This window comes from Ambystoma mexicanum, chromosome 11, assembly GCF_040938575.1.
Source record: "Ambystoma mexicanum isolate Mex_15411 chromosome 11, UKY_AmexF1_1, whole genome shotgun sequence".
Classification (NCBI taxonomy): Eukaryota; Metazoa; Chordata; class Amphibia; order Caudata; family Ambystomatidae; genus Ambystoma; species Ambystoma mexicanum.
In genome coordinates, this window is record NC_090934.1 from 1,469,260,528 (window position 1) to 1,469,285,101 (window position 24,574).

Sequence of the window (24,574 nt, forward strand, 5' to 3'; positions counted from 1 at the left end):
ACACACTGGAAAACATGTTTTGGTCAAAGGTTCTGTGGTTGCCTAAAGGGATTCCAACGGTGTGCATAAGACACAAACTAAACTTGACATCCCTAAGTTCGAGAGTCTCTTGGAACATGTTGGCTCATATCGCAAAATAACCATCAAGCCGACCCTACCCCAATTTGAGATACTGGGTTTTCAGATGGCCTAGACAAATCAATATGCTTGCACAGTGGATGACACGATGTGAGCAAGTAATGGAACACTACGACTTAGAGATGGAAACGCTTCACAAAAAACCCAAATAAAGTTAAGGAAAAACTTTTTCAACAAGACTGGTATGAAACTGGCGAGCTTAGATGCAAGCAAAAACTGATGCTTTTGTCTCCACCAGAAGCAAACAAACTTAACGAATCCAGAAATATAAAGTAAAATATCCGGATAAACGCAGGAGAGAATTATTTCTGAAATTTCGTTTGAATGCATTTAAAACTAAGCAAGTTCTGGCACTTTGGGACAAGGGCTCACCAAGAGATAACAAATGTCTATGTAATATCGAACCGGAGTCCATAAAGCACTTGACTCTATATTGTTTTGCATTGCGAGAAGCGAGAACGATTTACTTGGCAGGGTTCTGGGCGATCATCAAACATTGAGTGCCGACGACTTGTGGGCTCTGTGTTTTGAAGACTCAAAAGGAAAACTAACAATCGCATTAACATCTTTCTTAGAATTTATTGTTAAGAGATTTAATGAAAAATCCATTTTCATCTAAGACATCTCAATGCTTTGTAAAGTGAGTAGAGCCTCAGATTGTTTTTATTTCTGTTTGAGATCACTTGTGGTTGTTGTTTTAGCTGAAATAAGTGTGAAGTAATTGTTGTGTATATTTATCTCTTTTTTTAAAGGTTTGTAACAAACCATATACAAATTAAAAAATGTTTTTAAAAAAGAGGCGTTAGAGGAGCCCATCCCCTTGTGTGGGGGAGCTAACTTGTTCCAATTTTGGGCAGTAGAGAAGGGCATCTACCTCACAACAGCACGTCTAGTCTGGATGCCAAAGGTGGTAGCATACGTCCTCATTCGGCTGGCATTCTCCATTTGGGAGTATCCCCAAAGTGCTTGCAATAGAAATATAAACTATTAGCTTTTCTGTCCCAAGGGGTTTCCTCCATAGGGATGTCTGGGAGATGCTCCGATTGTGCAATGAATCTTCCAGCTGGCCTATGCCTTTCACCCCATTTCTCTGGATTCCCGCCATTCTACTGAACCATCAGCAATGCAGGACCACCACCACCACTCCAGAATGGGCCAGGAAGACCCTTTACCCAGTAGTGCTAGGTTTGTTGTGATCTCCATGGAAGAGCTATTAACATAGGACCTACTGGCCTCTACCAATATATGCCAGCGTTTTCCTGTAAAACACATTTTCATGCTGGCTGTAGCCAGTAGAAACCAGACTCTCCACTGACGAAGTATGTCCATGCTGCAGTGCCCAATATATGCTAGAATGGTATTCTAATCAGACCTTTGCATGCAGTCTGTTCCCAACATATGCCAGTATTACCACTTTAAAATCCCATTTTCTCTGTCTATGCACATTGTATGCCTGTATGCCAGCATGCCAGCGTGCCACTGTAAAACATGCATTGATGTTGTCTGTGCCCAAATGTGGCAGTATTGACTCAGCTGCATGACCACTATGCCCAGTATTTGTCCTTTCCACTGTCAGTGTGCCTTGTTCTGATAAATGCAAGCATTTACATTCATATTGCAGGAACATATTCCCAGAGGTCCTGCTCCCCCACATAACCCTTCTTCTTGCAACACACACCCACATTTACTTGACATGAAGAAGGCCTAGATTTCAGCCTATGGCCCAGCTGCCGTGCTCCATCAAGTACATGCAGGGATACAGGCCCTGCAGGCCTCCATGTGGGAAAGTGTCCTACCTTGGGAAGGGGGGCGGGGGGTGTTAAACGCTTTTGTTCCTACAGGCAGCAGGTGAATTAAATTGTTCTATTCATGCACAGCGCTGTTTTTCATATCGTAAGGGATGGGGTTCTGCCCCAACACACATTATGCACAGACAACCACTGCTGGGGATGAGAGGTCATTGACCAGGCATAACGGGTAAGTCATGTCTTCTGTATTAAACGTTAGGCCAGTGTTTAATGGTTTTTATGACGTGGCTTTGAGTAACATTGGAATTGCTGCATAGAGTGCCCAGGATTTTCTTTCTCTCACTTGTCCACGTCTTCTGTAGGTTTTCCACTGTCTGAATGAAATCTTGGAGCTCTGCCACAGGTTCTGCTCTTTCATCAGTCAGCATCTGGGTCCCCTGGATGCACAAGGTCTAGGACAGCTGGAGGTCATTGCCAAAGTAAGTGCCTTTCCTCAATGCATTGCCATGATCTACTGTGGAATCCACCTTACCAAGAACATGCAAGCAGCCCATGCTTCTTACCTTGGCACTCTGAGCACAAGAAATCCTATGCACTACAACACAAAACAGTCATGTGGTTTCCTGCAGGCCCCCGACCCCCAAACCTTGCTAGATTGTCTGGGGCTAGTCCTTTGTTTTTCTGTAAGTTTCCCTGATTGTTTGGACCACTCTACTGCCCAGGTAATGGCTGTCCATGTCTTGGGATGGGCCTCTGTGTTGCTGTCCTTGCAGCATCCCATATAATTGTGGGTTCCGCGTTTAGGTGAGAGATCAGTGCAGCTAAATGGTTAATCGCCAGGTGTTCTGTGTGAAAACTGGATTGCATTCGTCCATCACTTTACCTTGAGGTAATATGGATTTTTCGAATTTCTTAAGTGCACACCCCCCTCTAGCCTAATGTATGTTCTTTTAACTGGGAAATCTGGTACATGAATATTTCACGACCAAACAATCCTCCCTAGATTCACAACTTTAGAATAATCTATAGCTGGACCTTAAATAGATTTAAACTTAAGAGATCCCAAATAAAAATAAGAAAAATATGCTCTGCCCCGTCCTTAGTCGGGGGATTGTTCCTTAATGTCTACAGCCATTTGAACCTGCACGATTTAAAGCTGGAGGTTTCCCTTTACTGACCATTTTGAAGCCATGGAACAAAGCTTGTTTCCTGTTTTCCTTTGACACAAACTGTATTGCCTGAATAACATTAAAATCATGTTTGTTGTAATTGGAGCTACACAAAGAAAACTACTGGAGCATTTGTGTTTCCGGTTTGATGCATAGGAAAAAAATCATGGGTGAAATTAAAAGAAGCCATCAAGATAACAGCAACAATAGAAATTCTGTATGCTGAGCAGAGGCTCTGCCACAGTGACAAGCAGATATAGAAAGTGAAAGTACCAAAGTTGGGAGAAAGAGCTGACAAAATAGCAGGGCAATCGCTCATTGGGCCGGACTAAAAAAAATAAAATCACACGCATACCAAAATGGCCCATTCTAAACTCTACGAGAAATTATGGGTGCTGCTTGAGTGCTACCAGTGTCATTTGTAGACCAAATCCAAAGGGAGTATGTGAAAAAGAAGTTACAACGTTCAAAACAGGATAGGAAGATCAGGATGGATGATGTATAGTGGTAGAGGTGGTCTGGCTGGATTAGGTGCGGGGAGAGGTACGTTTTTATGCTTTTGCAGAAGGTGAAGCACAGATGGAAGGGTGGAAAGACATTCCAAGCTAACTTTTGAGTGCAGGATAGCTTGCAGAGTGTGATGTCCAGATTGTGCGTTGCTTGTCACGCGTTTGTGTGTGTGTGATGGTTGTTAGGAAAGATGTATCTTTTTCCAGCTTTCCTGCCATAGCTTCTATGGAACCCCTTTGTTTTTGCTCTGTTTTTGGACCAGTTCTGAATTTGTATAGGGGAGTAAACCTTCAGCATCCCTTCCATTGCCTTTTGCTCATTGTTATGGGGGAAACTCATCAGTTAGGAGTGGAGGCGGTGGACAACGCACCCCTACTTTGCAAGTGGAATGTGGAGTGTGTCAAGATTGCATCCTGGCTCCTTTGCTTTTTCGTCTGTACGCCATCAGCTTATATGAACATCTATTGAAATCCTCCTCTGACTTGCCTATGCTGACGAGACTGTCTTATGTGCCTGCACCCCAAGATCATTACACCGCTTGGTCGATGACTAGTCTTGCTTCATGGACACTCTATGGCTTAAGATAAATGCCTGGGAATCGGCAGCTATGGTTTGGTGTGGGAGGAAGCGTCCCGCAAGAATTTTGGCTATCTACTGCAAACGGGAGCCTTTTCCAAGAGTGAATGTTAGGACAGTTTTTCTGAAGTCCAACTAAGGGCTTAGTAAAACCATTCAACTGAGACAGTAGAAGACTCCACTCTTAGTATAACGCTGTGCCACCTAAGTATATGGCAACGTAGACGGAGCAGCCAGGCTTATCTTAGGAGGGGGAGGGCTGTAGAATCAGTACAAAGAAATTGTGGTACACATATGGTCCAAAGAAACGCACACTATGGGCCTCATCACGAGTTGGGTGCGCCGGCGCTAATAGCCCTACCGCCAAACCCACTGGTGCTATTAGCGCGAGATCACGGGTTTGGCGGAATGGTTATTGCCCATTCCCCGTTGGGCCCATTCGGGAATTCCTCATTCCCCATTGGGCCCAATGGGGAAAATTCAGGCTATTACCGCCAGCAGATTTCCCGCCGGCGGTAAATGTGCCGAAAATCAGCAAATTTGCCGCGGATTTCCCCCCAGCTCAGAGGTGGGGGGGAAATCCGCCAAGGTCATGATCTGGCGGACCCTAAAATGCAGCAGTAATATCGCTACCGCCGCATTTAAGGGTTATCGCCAAACTCGTGATGAGGCCCTATGCATTGTACAAACAAAGGGTTTATTTAAGTACAAGTGGGCCAAGGTAAATAAGTACTATCACGGATCATATAAACCCATTATAAAAACACAATTGTTAGGTAAGAATTAGTGCAGGCCAACTGGTGTGCGACTACACCTTTTTAATATAGGCCTCTACTACACAAGTTGGTAGTGTGACTGAGCAGCCAGGCTTATTTTAAGAGGGGTTATGTGAGCTGTACAATGAAATCAGTAAATGCAAGTATCCAATTAAACACTTACTTAAAATATCTTTGTGCATAACTTTAAGTGTGTGTTTTTTTTAAAAAAAAGTAAATAGCTGTAACATTGATCCTAAGGTGGGATTCAATTCAAAAGGTGAACAATAAAGCAGGTAAGTCATGTATTCACATGTTACTCATGTTCCAGCCCCCGGAGGTGACGTCATGTGAGGTCAGTGTAGCATTTATATAGGAGCACCTTTGCAATATTGAGTTTTTAAGGAAGGAAAGGTTAGGTTAGATCAGGACAGACTGATAGGTTATTAGAACAGTTAGATTCTCCCAAAGGGATGCAGGAAGTCTATTATCCCATCATTAAAGTGTTCAACGTTTAAAAGATGTAAAGGAACAAGATTCAGAACCAGCCAACGTCAATGGGCCGGTTCAAAGTTCTGATGCTCTCTTCTTAGAAATGTATGTTCTTAGATAGTCAGCGTTCAAAGGGAAAATCACAGCAACTCAAGAGGAGTCACCTTTGGAAAGCGCAGGCTGTAAGGCCAATGCAGGTAAATTGAGGTCAACTGAGTGTAGGGTTAAATCACACTCCCAAAGATGGGAAGCACCCCAAATGGCAAAAGGATAAAATACCCCAAAGGCCACAGTACCTTTGACATGAAGTTGTTCCAGCTGGTTGCCTTCACGATGCAATGCAGTAGACCCTTGTCCAGGTCCTTGGTCGTGGTGACAAAAGGGAGGATGTCTGGTAGGCTCCTGTGGCAGCACTCGAGAGAGGGACTCGGCAGCAATGGATTTCTGTCGATTCAGCAGCTCTTTGTGACTTTGGCTCCTTTTTCTCAGTACTAAAGAAGAACGAAAAGGTTGTCTTAGGTTTTCCTTGATCCGTCGGGCCTGGACTCTGGTGAGGGGACTCAGAGTGTGGATTTCTTGCTTCTATAGGGTCTCTGGATGCCCATGAAGATCTGGCCGGATTCGGACTTTGGAAGACAATGCACTCACAAGTGGTTGAGGCACCCCGGGTGTTGGGATTCTGCAGCCTTCTAAAGTCACAGCAAGTCGGGGGTTGCGCCAAAATAGAGTTCGTCTCGAGGCTAGTTGGTCCCACCAGCCTAAGGGAGGAAGTTGTCCTTTACAGGTCTTCACTGGCGACTTTCCGGTCCAGGAGAGGTGCTGCTGGCGTCTTCTCTAGTCTTCTGTTTCAGATGTTGTCCTCAAGTTGTCGACTCTGCTTCGAGTCCCAAAAACCTCACTTTTTATGCAAGTTCCCATTCATTCACAGCCCAAGGCTGTCAATCACACAGCAGGGTGGCTGTCCTGCAGAACAGCCAGCCAATTGGAACTGGTTTCACTCAGGTACACCTAGAGACCAAGGACAGGGAAGTTTTTAAACCCTCCCTTTCCAGAAACACTGGAGCCGGGGCGGGTTTCAAGGCTGAAGCTTGCCAAAGGCAAAGCACACAAAGGACTCAAACCTGATGTAAACAGAATAAAAGCCCAGAGGAAACTAACTAGCAAGAAATGGTGCAAAAAGAAGACTGGGGCCATTTTGAGAAAATGGTCACCCTGGGTGCTGTACTGCAGCTGAGGTATCAGCCTGCTGATACATGCCACTAAGTAGTAAAAAAGAAACCACTGGCACCAGCCCTTCAAGTGAGTTAGTGTAACAAAATATTATATGAAGAATGGGTTAAAGGAATTACTATGTAACCCCCGAGCGATAGTGTGTGCTGGACCCATAAAGTAAAGGTAAGTAAGACAGGGGTCATCTTAATATTCTATGGGAACCGTAGTTCACCCAAGAAAATGTAGTTAAACATTAAGAGAAGTCCAAGGGACGTCTCAGTGGCACTGCACAGAAGGTGCTGTGTGTCGCAATGCAAAAGCAGAACGCTATGGAGTTTACCAGACTCCATAAAACAGTAAGGAACATAGAAAATCATAGTCTGGGAAAAAGCATGAGTGAGTGAGAAAAACGTCCCACTCACTTAGGAGTAAAAATTAAAAAGGCCTGAGTTTAGCAAAAGAGCTGGGGGTCTCCAAGGTCAAAGGGAATTGGCACAGAAATGAAAATTTGCCCTAATAAAAACAATATGCTTTAAAGTACACAGACTAAAGCATAGATCTTATTTAGAACACTAAGGGCCTCATTACGAGTGGGGCAGTAAGGGGTTAACAGCAGCGGTATTGGTGCCGGAGCCGTTAACCCCGTACCGCCCCATTACGAGGTTGCCTCGCGGGACCCGCTCTGGACGTCTGGTTTCATCAGACGTCCTTAGAGGGTTCCGCGAGGGGACCAGCCTGCTAACGGGCCCGTCATTAACGGGCCCATTGTTAGCATGCTCCCCATTCCCATTGAGCCCTATGGGGGCTCGAATGGGGATGGTTCGGGTTCCCTGAATGGGGAAATACCGAGCCCTCCAAGCTCGGAATGGCCCGGTATTTCCCCATTCAGGGAACCCGTACCAGAGTTTGGAGGTGGCCCATAATGAGGCCCTAGCAGTATTTCTAGGTAAGTCAGACTTTATCAAACATGTTTAGTCTAGGGCACACCTGTTCATGGGGAGTAAACCCATTAGTTACTTTCAGATTACTTTAGAGTAATTCTGGGGTAGTTGACCCTGTCAGTCATGCAGTGACACTCTGTTAAGAAATCACATAATCAACCAACCCTGTTACCAGGATACTTTTCTGTAATAGTGGAACACAGATTCCAGGATCATTGTATACCTAGAACTATTTTGAGGATAACTGTTATTTTAGGTATTTAAGCCCATTTGGGGTAAAATTCAATTACAGTTGCTTTTCAGCTCAGTGGAACACAGACTGAGGTGAGCAATAACTTTAACTTATTTTAGGATGGCATACAGCTGACTCAGGGTAAGTAAAACCTATATACTTTTTAAAAGAGCTTTCAGCAACTTAACGGTATGCTTAAATAGACCCAAGACTGTTTTAGCATCTGTATAAAACAGACAAGGGAAAGCAAAACCCAATGTATCACTTTAAGAATGACTCCATGTTATTCTGGGTAGGTAAAACATAAGACACTTCTTTTTTTATTTATAGTGTTCATTACTAACTTTTTTTACACTTTAAAAACAAAAAAAGGAAAAGATCATCCATCTTTTATTACTCAAGTCTTTAGCCTTTTCCTGTCTCATCATCAAAATTACTTATATTCTGTAGTATTCTGTTTTCTAATTTCATTCTTCCAACATCGTTTATTTGTAAGTTGATAAGCTTCCAACCAGAACACAATTTGGCTTCCTTGGTCATTTTAGTTTTTGTCCAATATTAGGTCAAGCGCATTAAGCAATATTTATACCAGCGCATAGTCGAGCTGTATTTTCGCCAGCCACAAATAGCCACCACCATTCATCCGCAGTTAATGTGTTGGTATTACTAATGAATTTCCCCAGGAAATGTTTTGTCACGTTAACCCATGCATACAGTTAGCAGATGTTTAGATGATTCAATGGCATTAGCTTGATTGTAGAATCAACGGATAGTGTCTATGTTCAGATGGAAATGAAGAGACTACACAATCTCCTTCGTTTGATATAAATTCAATCTCAGCCGTAAGAATTAATTGCAATGCTATCGGCTGGGAAGCTTCTGTAGATACCTTGGTAGAGTTTTCAGCCTTCGAGGAGCTATTTGCACATCGGATAAGGATTTAAATTATGCTCTCTGATTTTGCGTTTCGATCCAATCTCTGGTTTGGAGCTTTCTTTTGACCGCATCTGGATTCATAATGAAAGTGGAGACATCCGTATCAAGGCGTGTCAGATGGTTCACACAAATTGTTTTCCATTCGTTTAGACGCCATCCGAACACTCCTTTAGTTGGTTCTAATAGAATTCTAAAGAGGGCTAGACGTTTCCATATTATCCAGTGTGGCGATTGAAGGCTTACGTCATATCAAATGGCACTCACTGGGACAGTTTTTGGCAGATGGAGGATGTTTTTTCCAGAATGTTCCTTCGATTAAGTTCCAAGTAGTCCACATTATGCTTAGCGCTGTTTCTCCTCCATATGTGACTGTTGGTACCACTTTTGGTTTATAAAAGGTCAATAAAGGCATCATTGTAAATTTCCCATAGCATGCATGTATTATTGCTCCTTGTAGAGTATTAACTAAGAATTGATGGTTCCATGTGTTAATATGCCCACAAAAATATCACCGTATTTTTGCTGCGATATTAAGGCATGGAACCTGCGGGGGACTCCCCCGCAACCTCTGCATTATTTTTAAAGGAGTGGGGGACACCCCCACAACTCCTGCTCCCAAATACCCAAAATATTATCCCCACTAAAAATATCGCCTATGGCTGTTCCAAACGACCATATATATATAGCAATATTTTTGGTGTGGATAATATGTAGTGATACCGAATTGATGTAGTCACACTGTGTGAGACTACACAACACTTAGCTGATTGGTATTGGGTAACCCACCGTTTGGTATAGGTCTGTACTACACAAGTTGGTAGCGTGACTGAGCATCCAGGCCTATCTCATGAGGGGTAAATGTGAGCTGTACCAATGAAATTCAGAAATACAAGTAACACTTACACTCAAGGTTTCAGTTATAAATAGTTATGTATTTAATTAACATCAATTTTTTAAATAAGCATTCTTTAAAAAAGCAATAAAAATATACTTTAAAAATACTTTTCCGAATCAAACAAGTTAGTGGATACTCTTTGGATACGCTTTTTACACAATCCCTACACAGTGCGGTGTCTTCATTCACAAGGACAGTAATGGCATTTCTATATCACACTAGTTATACTTTGCAGATTCTGAGGTTGCAGAAAGGAAAGTTTTAAGGAAGGAAAAGGTTAAACAGGTTCTCAGTAGATGTGAGGACACTATAGAATCTTCCAATGAAATCTAGACAAGCCTTTCCCAGCCATAACAGTCCAATAACAGGGAGGCAGCCTTCCTGCCTCCCTGAAACCTGAGGCGAACCATCTCCGGTTCTGGAAGCACCTCAAAACCTTCCTCTTTGCTTCTGCTTTCTCTCCCCCTCTCCTCTGCCAATTACTGAAACTTCACTGAATCTGCAACTGGGTTACTCACCGTTCTCGGTCCTTGGCCCAGCCACTCTCCCCTGCACTGCCTCGCTGGCAACCCCTGCACTGCGGGACTGTCTCTGTATCCCTACAGCCCTCCTTCCCAGCACTTGTCTGCACTTACCTTGCACTTGCCACCAGCGGGCCCTTATTATTTATCTCGCATTCTACCAACCCTGTACTGCACTTTCCCCTCTCCCTTTCCCCCTTGCACTTTTTCCCTTCCCCTCCACCCTTGCACTTGCGCTATCTGAATGACACCAGGCCTAGTAAGATCCTTGTCTGTCTCCCCTTGTTTCCCCCCCTGCCTCGTCACGCCTTGAAACACTTGTGTATAGGCACGTTACAAATGCCATATCCTATATCATACCACCTATGAGGGACAAACAAGATTAAAGTCAATGAGTCAAGAGTCTGCAGGGAGCCAGGACAGCCAAAGTTAATTTGAAACAGTCAATTGAGCTTAGGCACTTCTTGGAATCAAAGTCTTGCACAGAAGAGTTTGTAGAAAAAAACACTTGTAGGGTCACGAGCTGTTAAGCCTGTGAAATCAACTCTACGGTAAGCCAATGCAATTCCCAACTGGGAAGAGCACAGCTAAAAGACAATGAGCTAAGTACTGCAAGTCTAAACAGTTCCTCTGCTTTGAAGAAGAGGGGGTCCAGCTGGATTCTGTCCCGTTTCAGCGATGCAGACCATGGGTTCCTGAGCCTCAGTCGTGGGGCAAGAGGGAGGACGTCTAGAGGGCTCCTGCGGCGGCACTTTGGAGGTCGTCGGCAGCTACAGGCTCTTATCATTTCAGCAGCACTTTGCGGTTTCAGCGCTTGGTAAACGGCACCACCGTGGATCTTGGATACCGGTTGGGCATCCTTCACTCCTTGGGTCCTGCACTCTGGTGGGGGGACTCAGGCTCTGGTCGTCCTGCTTCCGGAGGGTCCTTAGACTGCTGCAGCTTCTAGCTGAATTTCAGACGTGCACTCGACTACGGATTTCTCGACCCCTGGCACTCGGTTCTTGCAGCAGCGAAGAAGTACAGCCCGTCAGGGAAGATGGTCCAGTGGAGTTTGTCTCGGGGTTAGTTGGACCCACCAACCCAAGGGAAGAAGTCATCCCTTCCGGAGCTTCTCTGTCGAGTTGAAAGAGTTTCAGCACAGCAGCAGGGCTTCACCGGGCAGTTCAAAGGTCCAGGAGGATGCAGCAAGCTTTGTTCACGGTTTCTTTGTCGGGTGTTTCTCCCAGTGGCCCACTCTGCCTCTAGTCCCAAAACCATTGCCTTTTAAGCAGGTTTCTCCCATTCATGCACAGCCTAGGCTGTCGATCACACAGCAGGGTGGCTGTCCTAAAAGGACAGCCAGCCAACCAGGACTGGTTGCATTCAGGCATTCCTAGAGACAAAGGACAGGGGAGTTTCGGAACCGCACTCACATCCTGCCTTTCCAGACACACTGGAGCCAGAGGCGGGCTTCAGGGATGAAGCCTGCCAAAGGCAAAACAAACAAAGGGCTCAAACCTGGCTCAACACACAGAATAAAACGAAGAAAGACCTCAAACAGAAAATGGCAAAGAGACTGCAGCCATTTTTGCCAAAAATAGTCACCCGTGGGTGCTGTACTGCAGCTGAGGATTCAGCCTGCGGTAGAAAAAGGTAGGAAAATTAAACCACTGTAGTGAGGGTAACATAAAAAATGTTACATGAGAATGTAGGATAAGGGCCTCTAGGTAACCCCCCAGCACTCCACATAAGATGGTGTGCTGGAACTATAAAGAGAAAAGGTAAGTAAAGTCAATTTCACTTGACTATTCTTGGGAACGGTAGTTCACACAAGACACAGTATTTAAACCTCATGAGAAATCTAAAGGATTTCTCTGTGACACTGCACTGAAGGTGCTGTGTGTGTCGCCATACAAAAGGTAGATGCCTATGGAGTTTGTCAGACTCTAAAAGCAGTGGAAACGCATAATCCAAATCACGTCAAAACACATGAGAGAGTGAGAAAAAGGTCTCCCTCACTCCATGGTTAAAATTAAAAAGTCCTAAAGTCCAGCAAAAGAGCTGGGGGTCACTAAGGTTGAAGGGAATTAACACAGAAATGAGAATTGTCCCTAACATAGAGCTAGTAGTTTGATTTTTGATCCGAGGATCTGTATCCAATTTGATTCCTAGGAATCTGATGGACTCGACTTGCCCAAGAGAGTCATTCCCTAGTCTCCAATTGAATGGCCGTCTTTTGCTTTTTAGTCCTTGACAAAAAGTTACTATTTTGGATTTCTTGGTGTTTATCGATTGTTCATTATTTCGCATGTAGCTTTGCAATTGGATCAATTTACGCTGGAATCCTATTTGTGTCTGATCAATAAGCACCAGATCATCGGCGTATATGATCCATGCTATATGTTGTCCAATGATTTCTGGTGGAAAATCATTGACCTGCATCAGTGCTTTAGGTAAGTCCGCTAGATACAGGTTGAAAGTCTAGCTGCAAGTGGGCACCCTTGTTTTACACAGTTTGTTTGGATTTTGGAGGAAATCTCGATTGTTTAGCCTTATTTGGATTGAGGTGTTAGAATAAAAGGCTTTAGTCACTTGCATGAGCTCCTCTGGACACTTCCATGCATATACATGTTTTCCCAAAGTTTAGATCTATTTACGCTATTGAATGCCTGTCGAAGGTCGATGAATGCTAGATGTAGAGTTGTTTTGTTTCCATTGTGTGAATTTTTAATACATTCAGGATAAATAAATTCAACTCTGTCCCTGCCCCTTTAGTGAAGCCGGTCTGTCTTGGGTCCATGATCTTCATTTTATTGGCCCTTATTACAAGTTTTTTTGTATATTTGATGCCAGTAGTTTGCCAGTTACATCCAATAATGCTATTGGTCTGTAATATTTAGGTTCTGCTTTGTCCCCTTGTTTGACTATAGGGACAATAATTGCTGTTGTCCATGATGGAGGTAGTTTACCCATTTTTGCTATTTGGAAAAGAGTTTTGGATATCAGGTTGGCCCAGGCTTCAGGTGACTTTTTTTTAAAGATATTGTTTGTAAGACCATCACGTCCGCTGCATTTGATGATTTTAATTTTCTAATTGCATCCTCTGTCTGTTTGATCAAAGTTTATTCTCCAGGCAGTTTATTCTCCAGGCGGACTGTGCAATGTTTGTAGCAGAGAGAAATGCTTCACCCATTGGCTTTCTGTAAGTCCACTAGTCAAAATTGCCTGTTGATTACGAGTTGTCTGGTTCAGGAGTGCCCAAGTGACTCCAGCGTTCTCCTGGCATAAGCAATACTTCACCTTGTTCTTGTTTTCGCATTGTTCGAACATTAATCAACCAATTCGATACTGTTGCTTTCTCTTTATTCTTTTCCTTTTCTGACCTCAGGGCTGCGTTCAATCTCTTATCTTTTTTAGATCTTTTCTGAACAGTTTATATTGTTCAGCTACCGTGGTGCTAATTTGATGTTTGTGGTTCAAGTGCAGGTATTTGACGCCAGTTTGAATAACCTCATAGCATGCCAATAATGGTAGGTAACCTTAACCACTGCTTCCGTCTTTTAGATGATCCGCGTAAGCATTATTTAAATGCATGATGTCAACTTTAGTCGATTTCTTCCTTGGTTTACTATTATGTCGGTTGCTCAAAGGATCTGTGGTTTCTTGGTCCACGGGTTCCATGTCAGACACAGTGCGTCATGATCACTCTCAGCAATTGGTAAGATATCGAATTGTTCAATATTGTGTGTGAAGTTACGGGAACTCCATATATAGTCAATGGTCGAGGCGGAACTCTCGCTCTACCATGTTGCTTTTCCTGGGATGTCTCCACGACTTTGTCCAATCGGCATACAGCAGTTCCGTTGTCAGTTCGTGGTACAACATTTGGTTTCTTTGGATTTCATTCTGAGCAGTAGCGTGTCTAAATATCCTCAGAGCCCTCTCTGATCCAGACATTTGATATTTAGATCAACACAGATTAGCAGGTGTGGATTTATTAATTCCAAGTAACAGTTGTCCAATTCTGAAGTTATTGCTGTCAAAAACATCTTGCTTGTGACCATGAACGGGTTCAGTATACATTTAGAATCACTGAGTTTGTTGGATAACCATCATTATGCGTTTGTTGTAAGATTGTTACCTGAATTAAGGCGTTTGGATTTTCATTCTTAACAATAGTCCTGCTTGGATTGTTTTTTATCATTGTCAGTAGTCCTGAAAATGGTCTGCCACGTTTTCCTTTTTGAGGCAGGATTTAAGAATGTTTCATACCCATCTCTTGTGGGTATGTCACGCAACCAAGTCTCTTGAAAGCATATAACATCAAGCTCCTCCAGATGCGCTGAATTGGCTCGAAATAGGTGTTTTGAACTCGCTTGTGTTCCATGAGAGAAGGGTTCCTGTTTTTTTTTTGTGTCAATTTTCCTTCTAGTTCATGGGTAGTCTTGTTTGCTAAGACTCTGAGTAACCAATTAAAACTATCGGTGTCATTTGTGAGTTATAAGTCGCTTGATTTAGGGACACCTGCCTGTTTTGTCTCATTTTGGTCATAAATTTGATTTTCAAAGGTTGATGTCCATCCGGAAAAGGAGATTTATTGGCTGCTTGTTGTTCCTGTCGACTGTTTTTAAAGGTGGTTGTAGATATTTTACAATTGGTGGTCACATCGTGTCCTGGTGGCAAAATAAATGCTCTCCGCTCAAAGCCGAGTGGCAGAAGTGTTGCCCTGGCAGCTAATAGTGTCTTTTTTGCTCTCTGTGAATTTGTCTGCAAAATTACTCAAGCAAGCCTGGACTCTTTAGCATATTGTATGATAGCGACATCCGATGAAATCATTCTGAAATCTGGAACACAATGTAATAATCGCATCACATTTCTTCTATTATTCAACTTTACTTTGTTTTTAACCGTCAAAATGTTCTCCAGGTGGACTTTGAACTGGTCAGAGTCCCACGTTCCTTTAGGATTCGCTGTTTCCATCGCATCCAACCTTGGTTTGGTAATTCTCTCACAAGGTTTAGTAGGGTTTGAAAGCTTTCACATTACACGCTTTCCTGGTTTCACACTTATTGCTGTCAGCTGGTTTTCTAATATCTTGTAACTGGATAATGTCAGGAAGTTCGGAGAGACACCTTTCGAGCGTTCCAGGTCTACAGCCCATCTTGCACTATCGCTTTGTTGTGCAGTTGTCTCACTGATATTGGTACAGTTGAACTGCCTGGAATTTCTTGTCCGCCAGATGTGAAGGATACCTCCTGATCACTCATGCTTGGATCTTCATTCTCTTCCGAGCATTCTGATAGGTCTGCTAATAGGTCAGCGTCTACTACTCTCTGCACCTCTTGACACGTTAAAGGAGAGATAGCCTGTGGGGACACATTGGCTTTAGTAGGTCCTATCTCCAAACTGGCAGTAGTTGGAACACTCCTTTTTGGCATTATGGGGTTTGTTCACTTCCGGGGGTCTTCAGTTCTCACACCTTCAGCCCTAGTATTTTGTATCAATGGAGTAGGAAGGATTCTCAAAAATGCTCGCGACCCATTTGATCTTAGCTTAACTCTTCCTCTCAGGTTTTTAGGTTTTATTTCTTTATTTTGAGTTCCTTTTTTAATGTGATGGTTGGGCCTTTGAGCATTGTTGGGCTTTACTTGTCTTTTGAAGATGGCAAAGACTTCCTCAGCTACATGTGTCGAGTCCGTCCGGGCGCTAGTATTAAAGGTAAGAATATCTTTGGAAGTCCTCTTGCTTAGCGAAGTCAAGTTTCCATTGTGTGGTAGATTGGCATCCTGAGGATTGAGGCTAGCTTCACCACTGTTGACGTTCTTTTGCGATGTTACTTCCATTGTTTCTGTGGCTGCCTCTCCTTGCACATGTATTGGGCCTTAAGCCTGATGCTGCTCTACTATATGGTTAACCTACGCTGGAGTCGAGGGCACAGAAGGAGCTCTTGACTGGGTTTGTGCAGAGGTTTCCCCATTTTGCTGGTTTGGGTTGCTTTAGTTTTTCCTTTCCCTTTGTGACTCACTTGCTGGCACAATTGGATATTCTGCACTTTTTCTCCTTGTGGCGGAATGGTGACAACAGGCAATGCGTTCTTCCTCATCCATTTGAGGGATTCTAAAAGAGCTTCCATCATAGTGTTTTTATCGGTATGTTTTCCTTGCGCAGTGTCACTCAAATCTGGCTTGCCACCTGACAGATGATTATGCCTCAATGACTATCTATTTTGCACAGATGTCGTAAAGGTTTCCAAATGCAAAGGTTTTGAATGCATCATGGCAAGCACGGTGTCATGGTCCTTCATGCTGCTGTTTATATCTTTGTACGCTTTAGGAATGGTGCAAGTGAGATTGATAAAGCGGCCATCACGTTATTATGTAATTGTGTTCTCTAAGCATTTGAAAGCTGCAACTTCTGCCTAGTTGATTCAGTGTCACCTGAGAGGTCGGATGATGGCGAGGGGGCCAGCGAGCACTGCGCACCCAAGGAGTGAACTTCAGTTAAGTGATGTTCCTCCTCGTGCATTCGACTATGGAATACTATGGGGTGTATCAGTGTTTGCAGTTTCTGCCTCTAGACACACTTCATTGGTGTCGCCGTTTGGATCGTAGCATGATTTGAGGGACTTGCTTTGTTGCTTTTTCTCTCTATTTGCTACGCTGGGAGTAGAAAAGTAGTTGTCCTCCGTGTTAGGATGTCTTTCATTGAAGGAGAAGTGCAGTGATTATTCGCAAATTCGTTCACATATTTCTGCAACATCTTGTTTTAATCTTGCAGCGAGTCATTGGTCGCGCTTCTCAACTTCGTTTGTCAACATTTTGGAAGGTAGAGCCTTTCCTCTAAGGTTCTAGAGTGCCACTACCGAGTCTCGCTGTGCCATATTTTCATGTTGAGTCTCGAGGTGTAGACCATCATTGGGTAGCAAAGACACAGGGTTGCGTGTTTTCTCACGCCTGTCTAAAAGGGAGGCATTTCCCACCTCTAGCAGTTCGGCATCCGTTATTTCGTGGGTGAATGTTTGATTTGAGGTTAAAACTGTTGCGCCAGTGTAGGATTGCACCCCCAATGTCGGTGCTGTTTACGCTGCTGTTGTGTTCATGCTATTGCCAGAGTGTTCACTCATCTTGGGGGTCAGGTGCAGCGCGTTCTCCAACAGCGAAGTTGACAGCCTCTGTTGTGTCAGGTGCGGGGGCCGAGGTGTTCCATTGGTCCTGCACTTCACTTGATGATAGTGTCAGGGCTCATAGCTACCTGGAGCGTGACTGGAGAGAGACTGGACTCTCTGCCGGACTCATGCAGACTTGTTCTAAACAGGCTTTACAGCAAGTTAGGGGAAGCAAGACCCAGTTGGGGTACTTGTACACCTATTCTCTGAAAGAAATGGTTGGTGAAGCCAACAATATTACATTTGGGAAAGAGGCACAGCCAATACACCACTGAGTAAATTATCCTTATATATACTTTTCAGAATGGCACACCACGCATTCAAGGTAAGTAATTGTTTATAGAGTTGCAGTTACAAACTAAGTACTTTTAAACATTTGCTATACTTTATAAGACAGAATCCTTTACTTATCCAGTCCTTCCCTAGCCCATTGCATGAGTTCGCTCCGAGGCAGAGGAGGGCCCCTAGTGATCTAGGTGCCAGCTATAGGCAGGGTGAGAGAGGGTTCAGTTGCAGGCAAAAGTCATAGTTCCTGTGGAAGACTGTTCATACAAGTAAGTAGTTCACTTTAAAGTTAGAGTCCAGGCGCTTCTGAGAAGACGCCCTAGAAGGATTGCAGCAGTGGGCCTGGATGAACTGGATAAAAGGACTCCCAATCACAGAAAACAACCCAAAAGCTTTGCAGAAATCATGCAAGCTTATCGTAAGTAAATACCCTAGCCGGCACAGTACCTCAGCACAGAAGAAGAGTTGCAGCAGGAAGACTTCAGGATCTGTAGCCAAAAACCCAGTCGCTGAATTACTTGTCCTAAAGACTGAACACAGGACACTGGAAGGGCTTCTGCAGCAGGGGTCTTGGGAAAGGCTCTAGACAAGAGCTTCTTCACGGCTGGATGCTGCTCTGTAGTTTTGGCACCCTTTTCAGGAGCCAGAAGAAGACTGAATATCGCTGTTTGGATTCTCATTGTTTGCAAGGTCCAGCACCCTGATGAGGGGACTTTTAGGACTCTGATCATGTCTCTGGAGTTCCAGCAGAAAGCCACCAAAGTTTCAGCTCGATTTCTGAAGACTGTGCACCGCAGAATGGCTCGAGGTCCCAGGGTATTAGAGTATTGCAGCCCTGCAAGATCGCAGCACGACGTGGGAGGGCTCAAAATGCAGGTCCAGTGGATCTCACCAGGCTCTGGGTCGTCCATTTCAGGATCCCCAGGTCGATTGGAAGGATAGGTTAAAGCAGTTTCCGGTTACACAGCAGTCTCTTCAGTCACTGGAAATGGTTACAGCCTTTGTTTCGAGGGGATTGGGTCCTCCGACGTATTCCATATCTATGACATGTAATCACCACAGCTGTGCTGCTTCGGAAACTTTTTCGGCGTCTGCGTCCTGCGTCGATGACGTCGATGCGCCGTCGTCGAGGACCTCGTCCGACGTCATCCGATGTGATAAGTAGGACGCACGACGCCCATAGCCTCAGTTCCGTTTTTTCCGCGAACGTGTTGCTTCGTGATTCTCGGTTCACGCCTCGACTCTTTGGAGTTCTGTTCTTCTCGGTTCTTCGAACCTGTTCGTTTTGTGTAAATCCTTTGAAGATGTCTTCTACTTCGTCTTCGACCCCGCGTCCGGGTTTCAAGAAGTGCGGGGAGTGTGGGTCCAAGATGTCGGTGACGGACTCGCACGACGCCTGCCTCTGGTGCCTCCGGGAGGCCCACGACACGGATGACTGTATCGACTGCCAGTCGCTCACGTCCAAAGCCTTACGAGGACGTAAGAAGAAATTGTCGGTAGGTCGGGTGTCCAAGCCCAGGAAGTCGAAGTCTGCGGGGCTTTCGACGGATGATTCGAGGGGTGACTCTCCGCGTCATCGTCGGAAGTCTCGTGGGTCTCCTTCTAGGAGTAGGTCTCGCCACTCCTCAGCCTCTTCGCGGCGTTCTCGGAAGCGCCGACACCGGTCGTCTTCCAGGTCCTCCTCGGAGGACTCTGCCCGGCACGTCGCTTACCCCACCAGCCGTGCGACGCCGGAGGAATGGGCTTCCTTCGGGAAGAAAATGCTGGCGATTCTTGAGTTGCAGGGTACTACGCCGTCCGCGCCCCCGAGTGGGGTCGGTCGTGTGAGGTCGAGAGACACCGCTCGCATGAGTGGTCGGCACGAGTCATGGGAGAGGTCCCGTCCGGACAAGGAGACTCGTTCTCGCCGTACCCGTTCCAGGTCCCGGTCCTCGACGCGTTCGAGACCGTGTGCACCTGTGAAGTCTTCGAGGAAGACATTGACGTCTGAGGCGTCGAGGGCGTCGACAGGCTTTCTCGAGGCTCCGGCCTCGAGGAAGTCGTCGAGGCCGTCGACGCTCGGGTCGTCGAGGGACACGCTCGGGGCTCCGGCCTCGAGGGCTGTGTCGACGCCGCCGATGCTGGAGGCGCTGCGTCTGACGTCGACGCCGATTTCCTCTGCGCCGATCCCGGTTCTCTCGGCGCCGATTCGCTCGACGCCATCGACGCCTTTCGTGTCGGAGGTACCCCGTGGCACGGGAGAACCCCCTAGGAAGGCTCTGGTTAAGAGCAAGCACTCTCGGGTGCCTTCTTTTCGCCACCTGGACTATATTTCAGAGGCGGATGAGGATTCGGATGGCCTGGTTCCTAGTCAGGTTCCGGATGACATTGTCTCGGGCCATAGTCAGTTTGACGAGTTGAGACAGTCACTGCATGATGCCAGTGGACTGGACACCTCTCCGGAGGTGGAGTTTTGTAGGCCTGAGCCTGGCTCTCATGCTGATTCCTCGTACCGGCGCCTTTATGGCTAGGGTTTCTGAGTACTTGGGATGGTCTGCTCCCCCAGGGGAGTTTGTGCAGGATGATCTGACGGACATCCTTGATGTTGGTCCCCCAACTGACCCGGTTCTGCCGTTCCATATGGCTTTACAGAGAAGGGTGGCGGCGGCTTGGACTGCTCCGGAGAGTCTCCCGGCGGTGGGCAGATCCTTGTCGCGGAAATACCGTCCAGCCAGTGGCGACCCCTGCTACTTGACCAGGCACCCCACTCCGGAGAGTTTGGTGGTGCAGGCGGCCACGGCCCCGGCGAAGCAGGCGTCGTACCCTACCATCCCTCCTCATAGGGACGACAAACGTGTTGATGGCTGGGCGAAGAAAGTGTTTTCTTCTGGTGGTATGGCGCTTCAGGCGGCCAACTCCATTTGTGCCTTGTCTCGTTTCACGCACACTCTGTGGAACTGTGTTGCGTTAGCGGCTGAACATATTCCCGAAGGGGTTGAACGGGATGGTTTCCTTGCTATGGTCCAGGATGGTAAGGATGCCATGTGTGAGTCCGTTCAGTCGGGTTTGGACTTAGCTGAATGCGTCAGTAGGTCCATGGCGGCGAGCACCGTGATACGCAGGTTTGCGTGGTTGCGGAAGTCGGGGTTTGCGCCTGATGTGCAGTCCCGGCTCCTCAACATGCCCTTTGACGGTGAGCACCTTTTTGGCAGCAAGGCTGACGAGAGCCTTGAGGGTTGCAGACCTCAGAAGCTGCAGCGAAGTCGTTGGGCGCTGCAGTTCGCCAACCTCCGCCTTTTCGTCCTAGGGGACAGCAGTGGAGGGGTGGTTCCTTTCGCTATTACTCATCCTTCAGTAGAGCGAGAGGAGCTGGCAGTCAAAGAGGCCAACGCAGGGGTACCAGAGATGGACGACAGGGTACCCGTGGTGCCAAGGCCGCTCGGGCAGTTGCCTCTTTGCCCTCAGGTAACGCCGCAGCCGCTCCCACTCTGTCGTGAGGCCATGTCCCATGGTTCGCCGGTTGGGGGAAGGCTGGCGCAGCATCTTGTAGAGTGGCAAGCCATTACTTCAGATGTGTGGGTTCTGGAGATCATAACCCACGGCTACTGTCTTCCTTTTCGGCACAGGCCTCGCGACAATCCACCGGGGATCCTCTCTTTGCAGTGTCCGGATCCGCTCCTTGCGCAGGAAATTCGAGCCCTGCTGGAGAAAGGCGCCATAGAACTGGTGCCTGTAGCGGAGAGGAACAGGGGATGGTATTCCCCTTATTTTTTGATTTCGAAGAAAGACGGGGGATTGAGACCCATCATGGACTTGCGCGGTTTGAACAAACTCCTCAGGAAGGACAAGTTCAAGATGGTTACTCTCTCTCAAGTCCTCCAGGCCCTTCAGCTTCAGGACTGGTTGGTGTCACTCGACCTCAAGGATGCTTACTTCCATGTGCCGATCCATCCCAAGCACAAGAAGTACCTGAGGTTCGCGGTTGGCGACTCGCACTTTCAGTTTCGGGTCCTGCCGTTCGGATTGACCTCCGCCCCGAGGGTTTTCACCAAGCTCATGGTGGTGGTGGCAGCGCATCTCAGGCAAGGGGGGATTCACGTCTACCCCTACCTGGACGATTGGTTGATCAGGGGGAGCTCTCCCGAGCAAGTCCTGGATCATCTATCGGTCACCTGTCGCTCCCTTCACAGGCTGGGCTTCTCCCTCAATTTAAAGAAGTCCCATTTGACGCCAACACAGCGGCTCCAGTACATCGGAGCAGTGCTCGACACTTCCCTGGGGCAGTGTTTTCCTCCCCAGGTGAGGGCTCTTCACATTCAGCAGATGGTGCACAAGTTTCAGCATGCCCAGACGCTCCCAGCGTTCGAGTTCTTGAGGTTGCTCGGCCTCATGGCATCCTGCATTCTTCTGGTGCCAGAGGCTCGCCTGCGGATAAGATCTTTGCAGTGGGCACTCAAGACGCAATGGTCGCAGTCCTCCGGCAGGATGTCGGACTCGATTCAGGTGCCGTCCTCGGTCGCCCGGGACCTTCTGTGGTGGGCCGTCGAAGGCAACTTGATGAAGGGGGCTCCGTTTTGGCTTCCCTGGCCGGAGGTGACGATCGTGACGGATGCATCCCTCACGGGATGGGGAGCTCATGCCAACGGGCTGACAGTCAGCGGTCGTTGGTCTCCGTCGGAGTCCAGACTCCATATCAATCTGTTGGAGCTGAGGGCCGTCAGGCTAGCCCTGAAGGCTTTTCTGCCGTCTGTGCGAGGGAAGAATGTCCTGATCCTGACGGACAACACAGTGGCCATGCACTACCTCAACAAAAAGGGGGGGGCAGGGTCACTTCCTCTGTGCAGGGAGGCGATGCAGCTCGAGTTCTGGGCCATCCAGCAGGAAGTTTCGATCTCGGCAGTTCATCTGGCCGGAGCCGTAAACGTGACGGCGGACGCTCTGAGCAGGCAGAGCGCGATCTCTCACGAGTGGGAGTTGGCTCAGGAGATTCTCCTGGAGTTCTTCGCCCTTTGGGGGACCCCTCAAGTGGATCTCTTCGCCTCCAGTGTCAACCGGAAGTGCGAAAGGTTTTGCTCGCGGGAATTTCCACCAAAAGGAGCCTTAGGAGACACGTTCGTGGTGAAGTGGTCATTCCCGCTGCTGTACGCGTTTCCTCCAGTCCCCGTCATCCCGCAAGTGCTGCGGAGGTTACGGAAGTTCGGTTCCCGGATGATCCTCATTGCCCCGGCGTGGGCTCGGAGGACGTGGTACCCGGACCTTCTCGACTTATCCATCTGCCCTCCACGTCGTCTGCCCTACCGAGACGATCTGCTCTCACGGGAGGGGGGTCAGGTTCTCCATCCAGTGGTCAGATCCCTCAACCTTCACGCTTGGCTTCTGAAAGGTTGAGGTATAAGGATTGGGACCTCGTGAGGACGTGATGGAGGTGTTGCTTTCGGCCCGAAGGCCAGCAACAAAGTCTCTGTACCGTTGCCGTTGGCGTAAGTTCTGCGACTGGTGCAGAGTTCAGAATGTGGATCCTTTTGCATGTGACATCCCCATGGTTCTGTCCTTTTTACTTTCTTTGGCCCACAGGGGCTTGCAAGTGGGTACCGTTAAGGGTTACCTGGCGGCGCTGTCCATCTTTAAGCGCTCGTCTGAAGAATGTTCTTACTTTAAAATCCCTTTGATTTCACAGTTCCTGAAAGGGCTCACTAATGTGTTCCCTCCGTCACCTTTCCTGGTGCCCGGTTGGGATTTAAACCTTGTTCTTAAGTTTCTTATGGGTGCTCCGTTTGAGCCTTTACATTCTTGCCCTTTGAGGCTGTTAACTCTGAAAACTGTGTTTTTAGTTGCGGTTACTTCCGCTCGCAGAGTGAGTGAGTTACAGGCACTTTCAGTTAAGCCTCCCTTCACTGTATTTCACAAGGACAGGGTTGTCCTTAGAGTTCGTCCTTCTTTTCTTCCGAAGGTAGTGACGGAATTTCATTTGGCCCAGAAGGTTGTTCTTCCGGCATTCTATCCTCCTCCGCATCCTGGTAAGGAAGAGGAGAGGCTCCATAGGCTTGATCCTAGGAGAGCTTTGAGCTTTTATGTTTCACGCATGTCCCGGGTCAGAGTGGATGATCAACTCTTTATTGGTTACGCTGGGAAGCGTTTGGGTCAAGCTGTGACGAAACAGACTTTGTCTCGCTGGATTATTTTGGCCATCTCGGAGTGCTACCGCTTGGCGGGTAAGGACCCACCGGCTGGCTTGCGGGCCCATTCTACCAGGGGTATGGCTGCGTCTACTGGGGTGTTCCTATTCGCAACATCTGTGATGCAGCCACCTGGGCTTCAGTACATACATTTGTACGTCACTATTCCCTCAATTCCATCCGAGCACAGGATCTGGCCTTCGGCAAGGCGGTCCTTTGCTCTGCTATTTGATTGGCTATTCTAAATTTTGATTATAAATTCTTTCCCTCCTCCTTGCTTTTGGTACTGCTTTGGGAGTCCGACGTATTCCATATCTATGACAGAGGACCCAATCCCCTCGAAGAACAAGTTACTTTCTTACCTGGTAACGTTCTTTCGATGGGATGGTCCGACGACGTATTCCATATCGCTCCCGCCCTGCCTTCCCCGCTGCAGAATTTCTTTTGCGATTGCAGCTTACGTTCCGCAAGGCTTTGTGTCTGACTGGCAGTTGACTTATGTCACACGTTCTGGGGGAAAAAACTGCAACTGAGGCTATGGGCGTCGTGCGTCCTACTTATCACATCGGATGACGTCGACGTCATCGACGCAGACGCCGAAAAGGTTTCCGAAGCAGCACAGCTGTGGTGATTACATGTCATAGATATGGAATACGTCGTCGGACCATCCCATCGAAAGAACGTTACCAGGTAAGAAAGTAACTTCTTCTTCTTCTTCATCTTTCTCTTCGGTTTCAGTTCCAGTGGTCGACTTGTCAGCAGATTCCAGGTTCGGAGTTTTTATCAGGAACTACAGCACAGCCTCTGCATTCTATCCCCATATTTTACAGCAAGGGGCGGTTTGGATGTATACCCCCCCCCC

The 24,574-nt window shown here is 46.9% G+C and overlaps 1 protein-coding gene across 2 annotated transcripts in view; it reads left to right on the top strand.

The window, feature by feature from the left end:
- TUBGCP4 (tubulin gamma complex component 4) overlaps nt 1–24,574 on the top strand; it is a 317,619-nt gene that overhangs the window by 220,093 nt on the left and 72,952 nt on the right. Inside the window, exon 16 of one of the 2 annotated variants that reach the window (XM_069625148.1) lies at nt 2,249–2,365. The exons of the other annotated variant lie outside the window; for it this stretch is intronic. Coding sequence (XP_069481249.1) covers nt 2,249–2,365 — 117 coding nt within the window. The remainder of the gene's footprint in view (nt 1–2,248; nt 2,366–24,574) is intronic. 2 annotated transcript variants of the gene reach the window in all.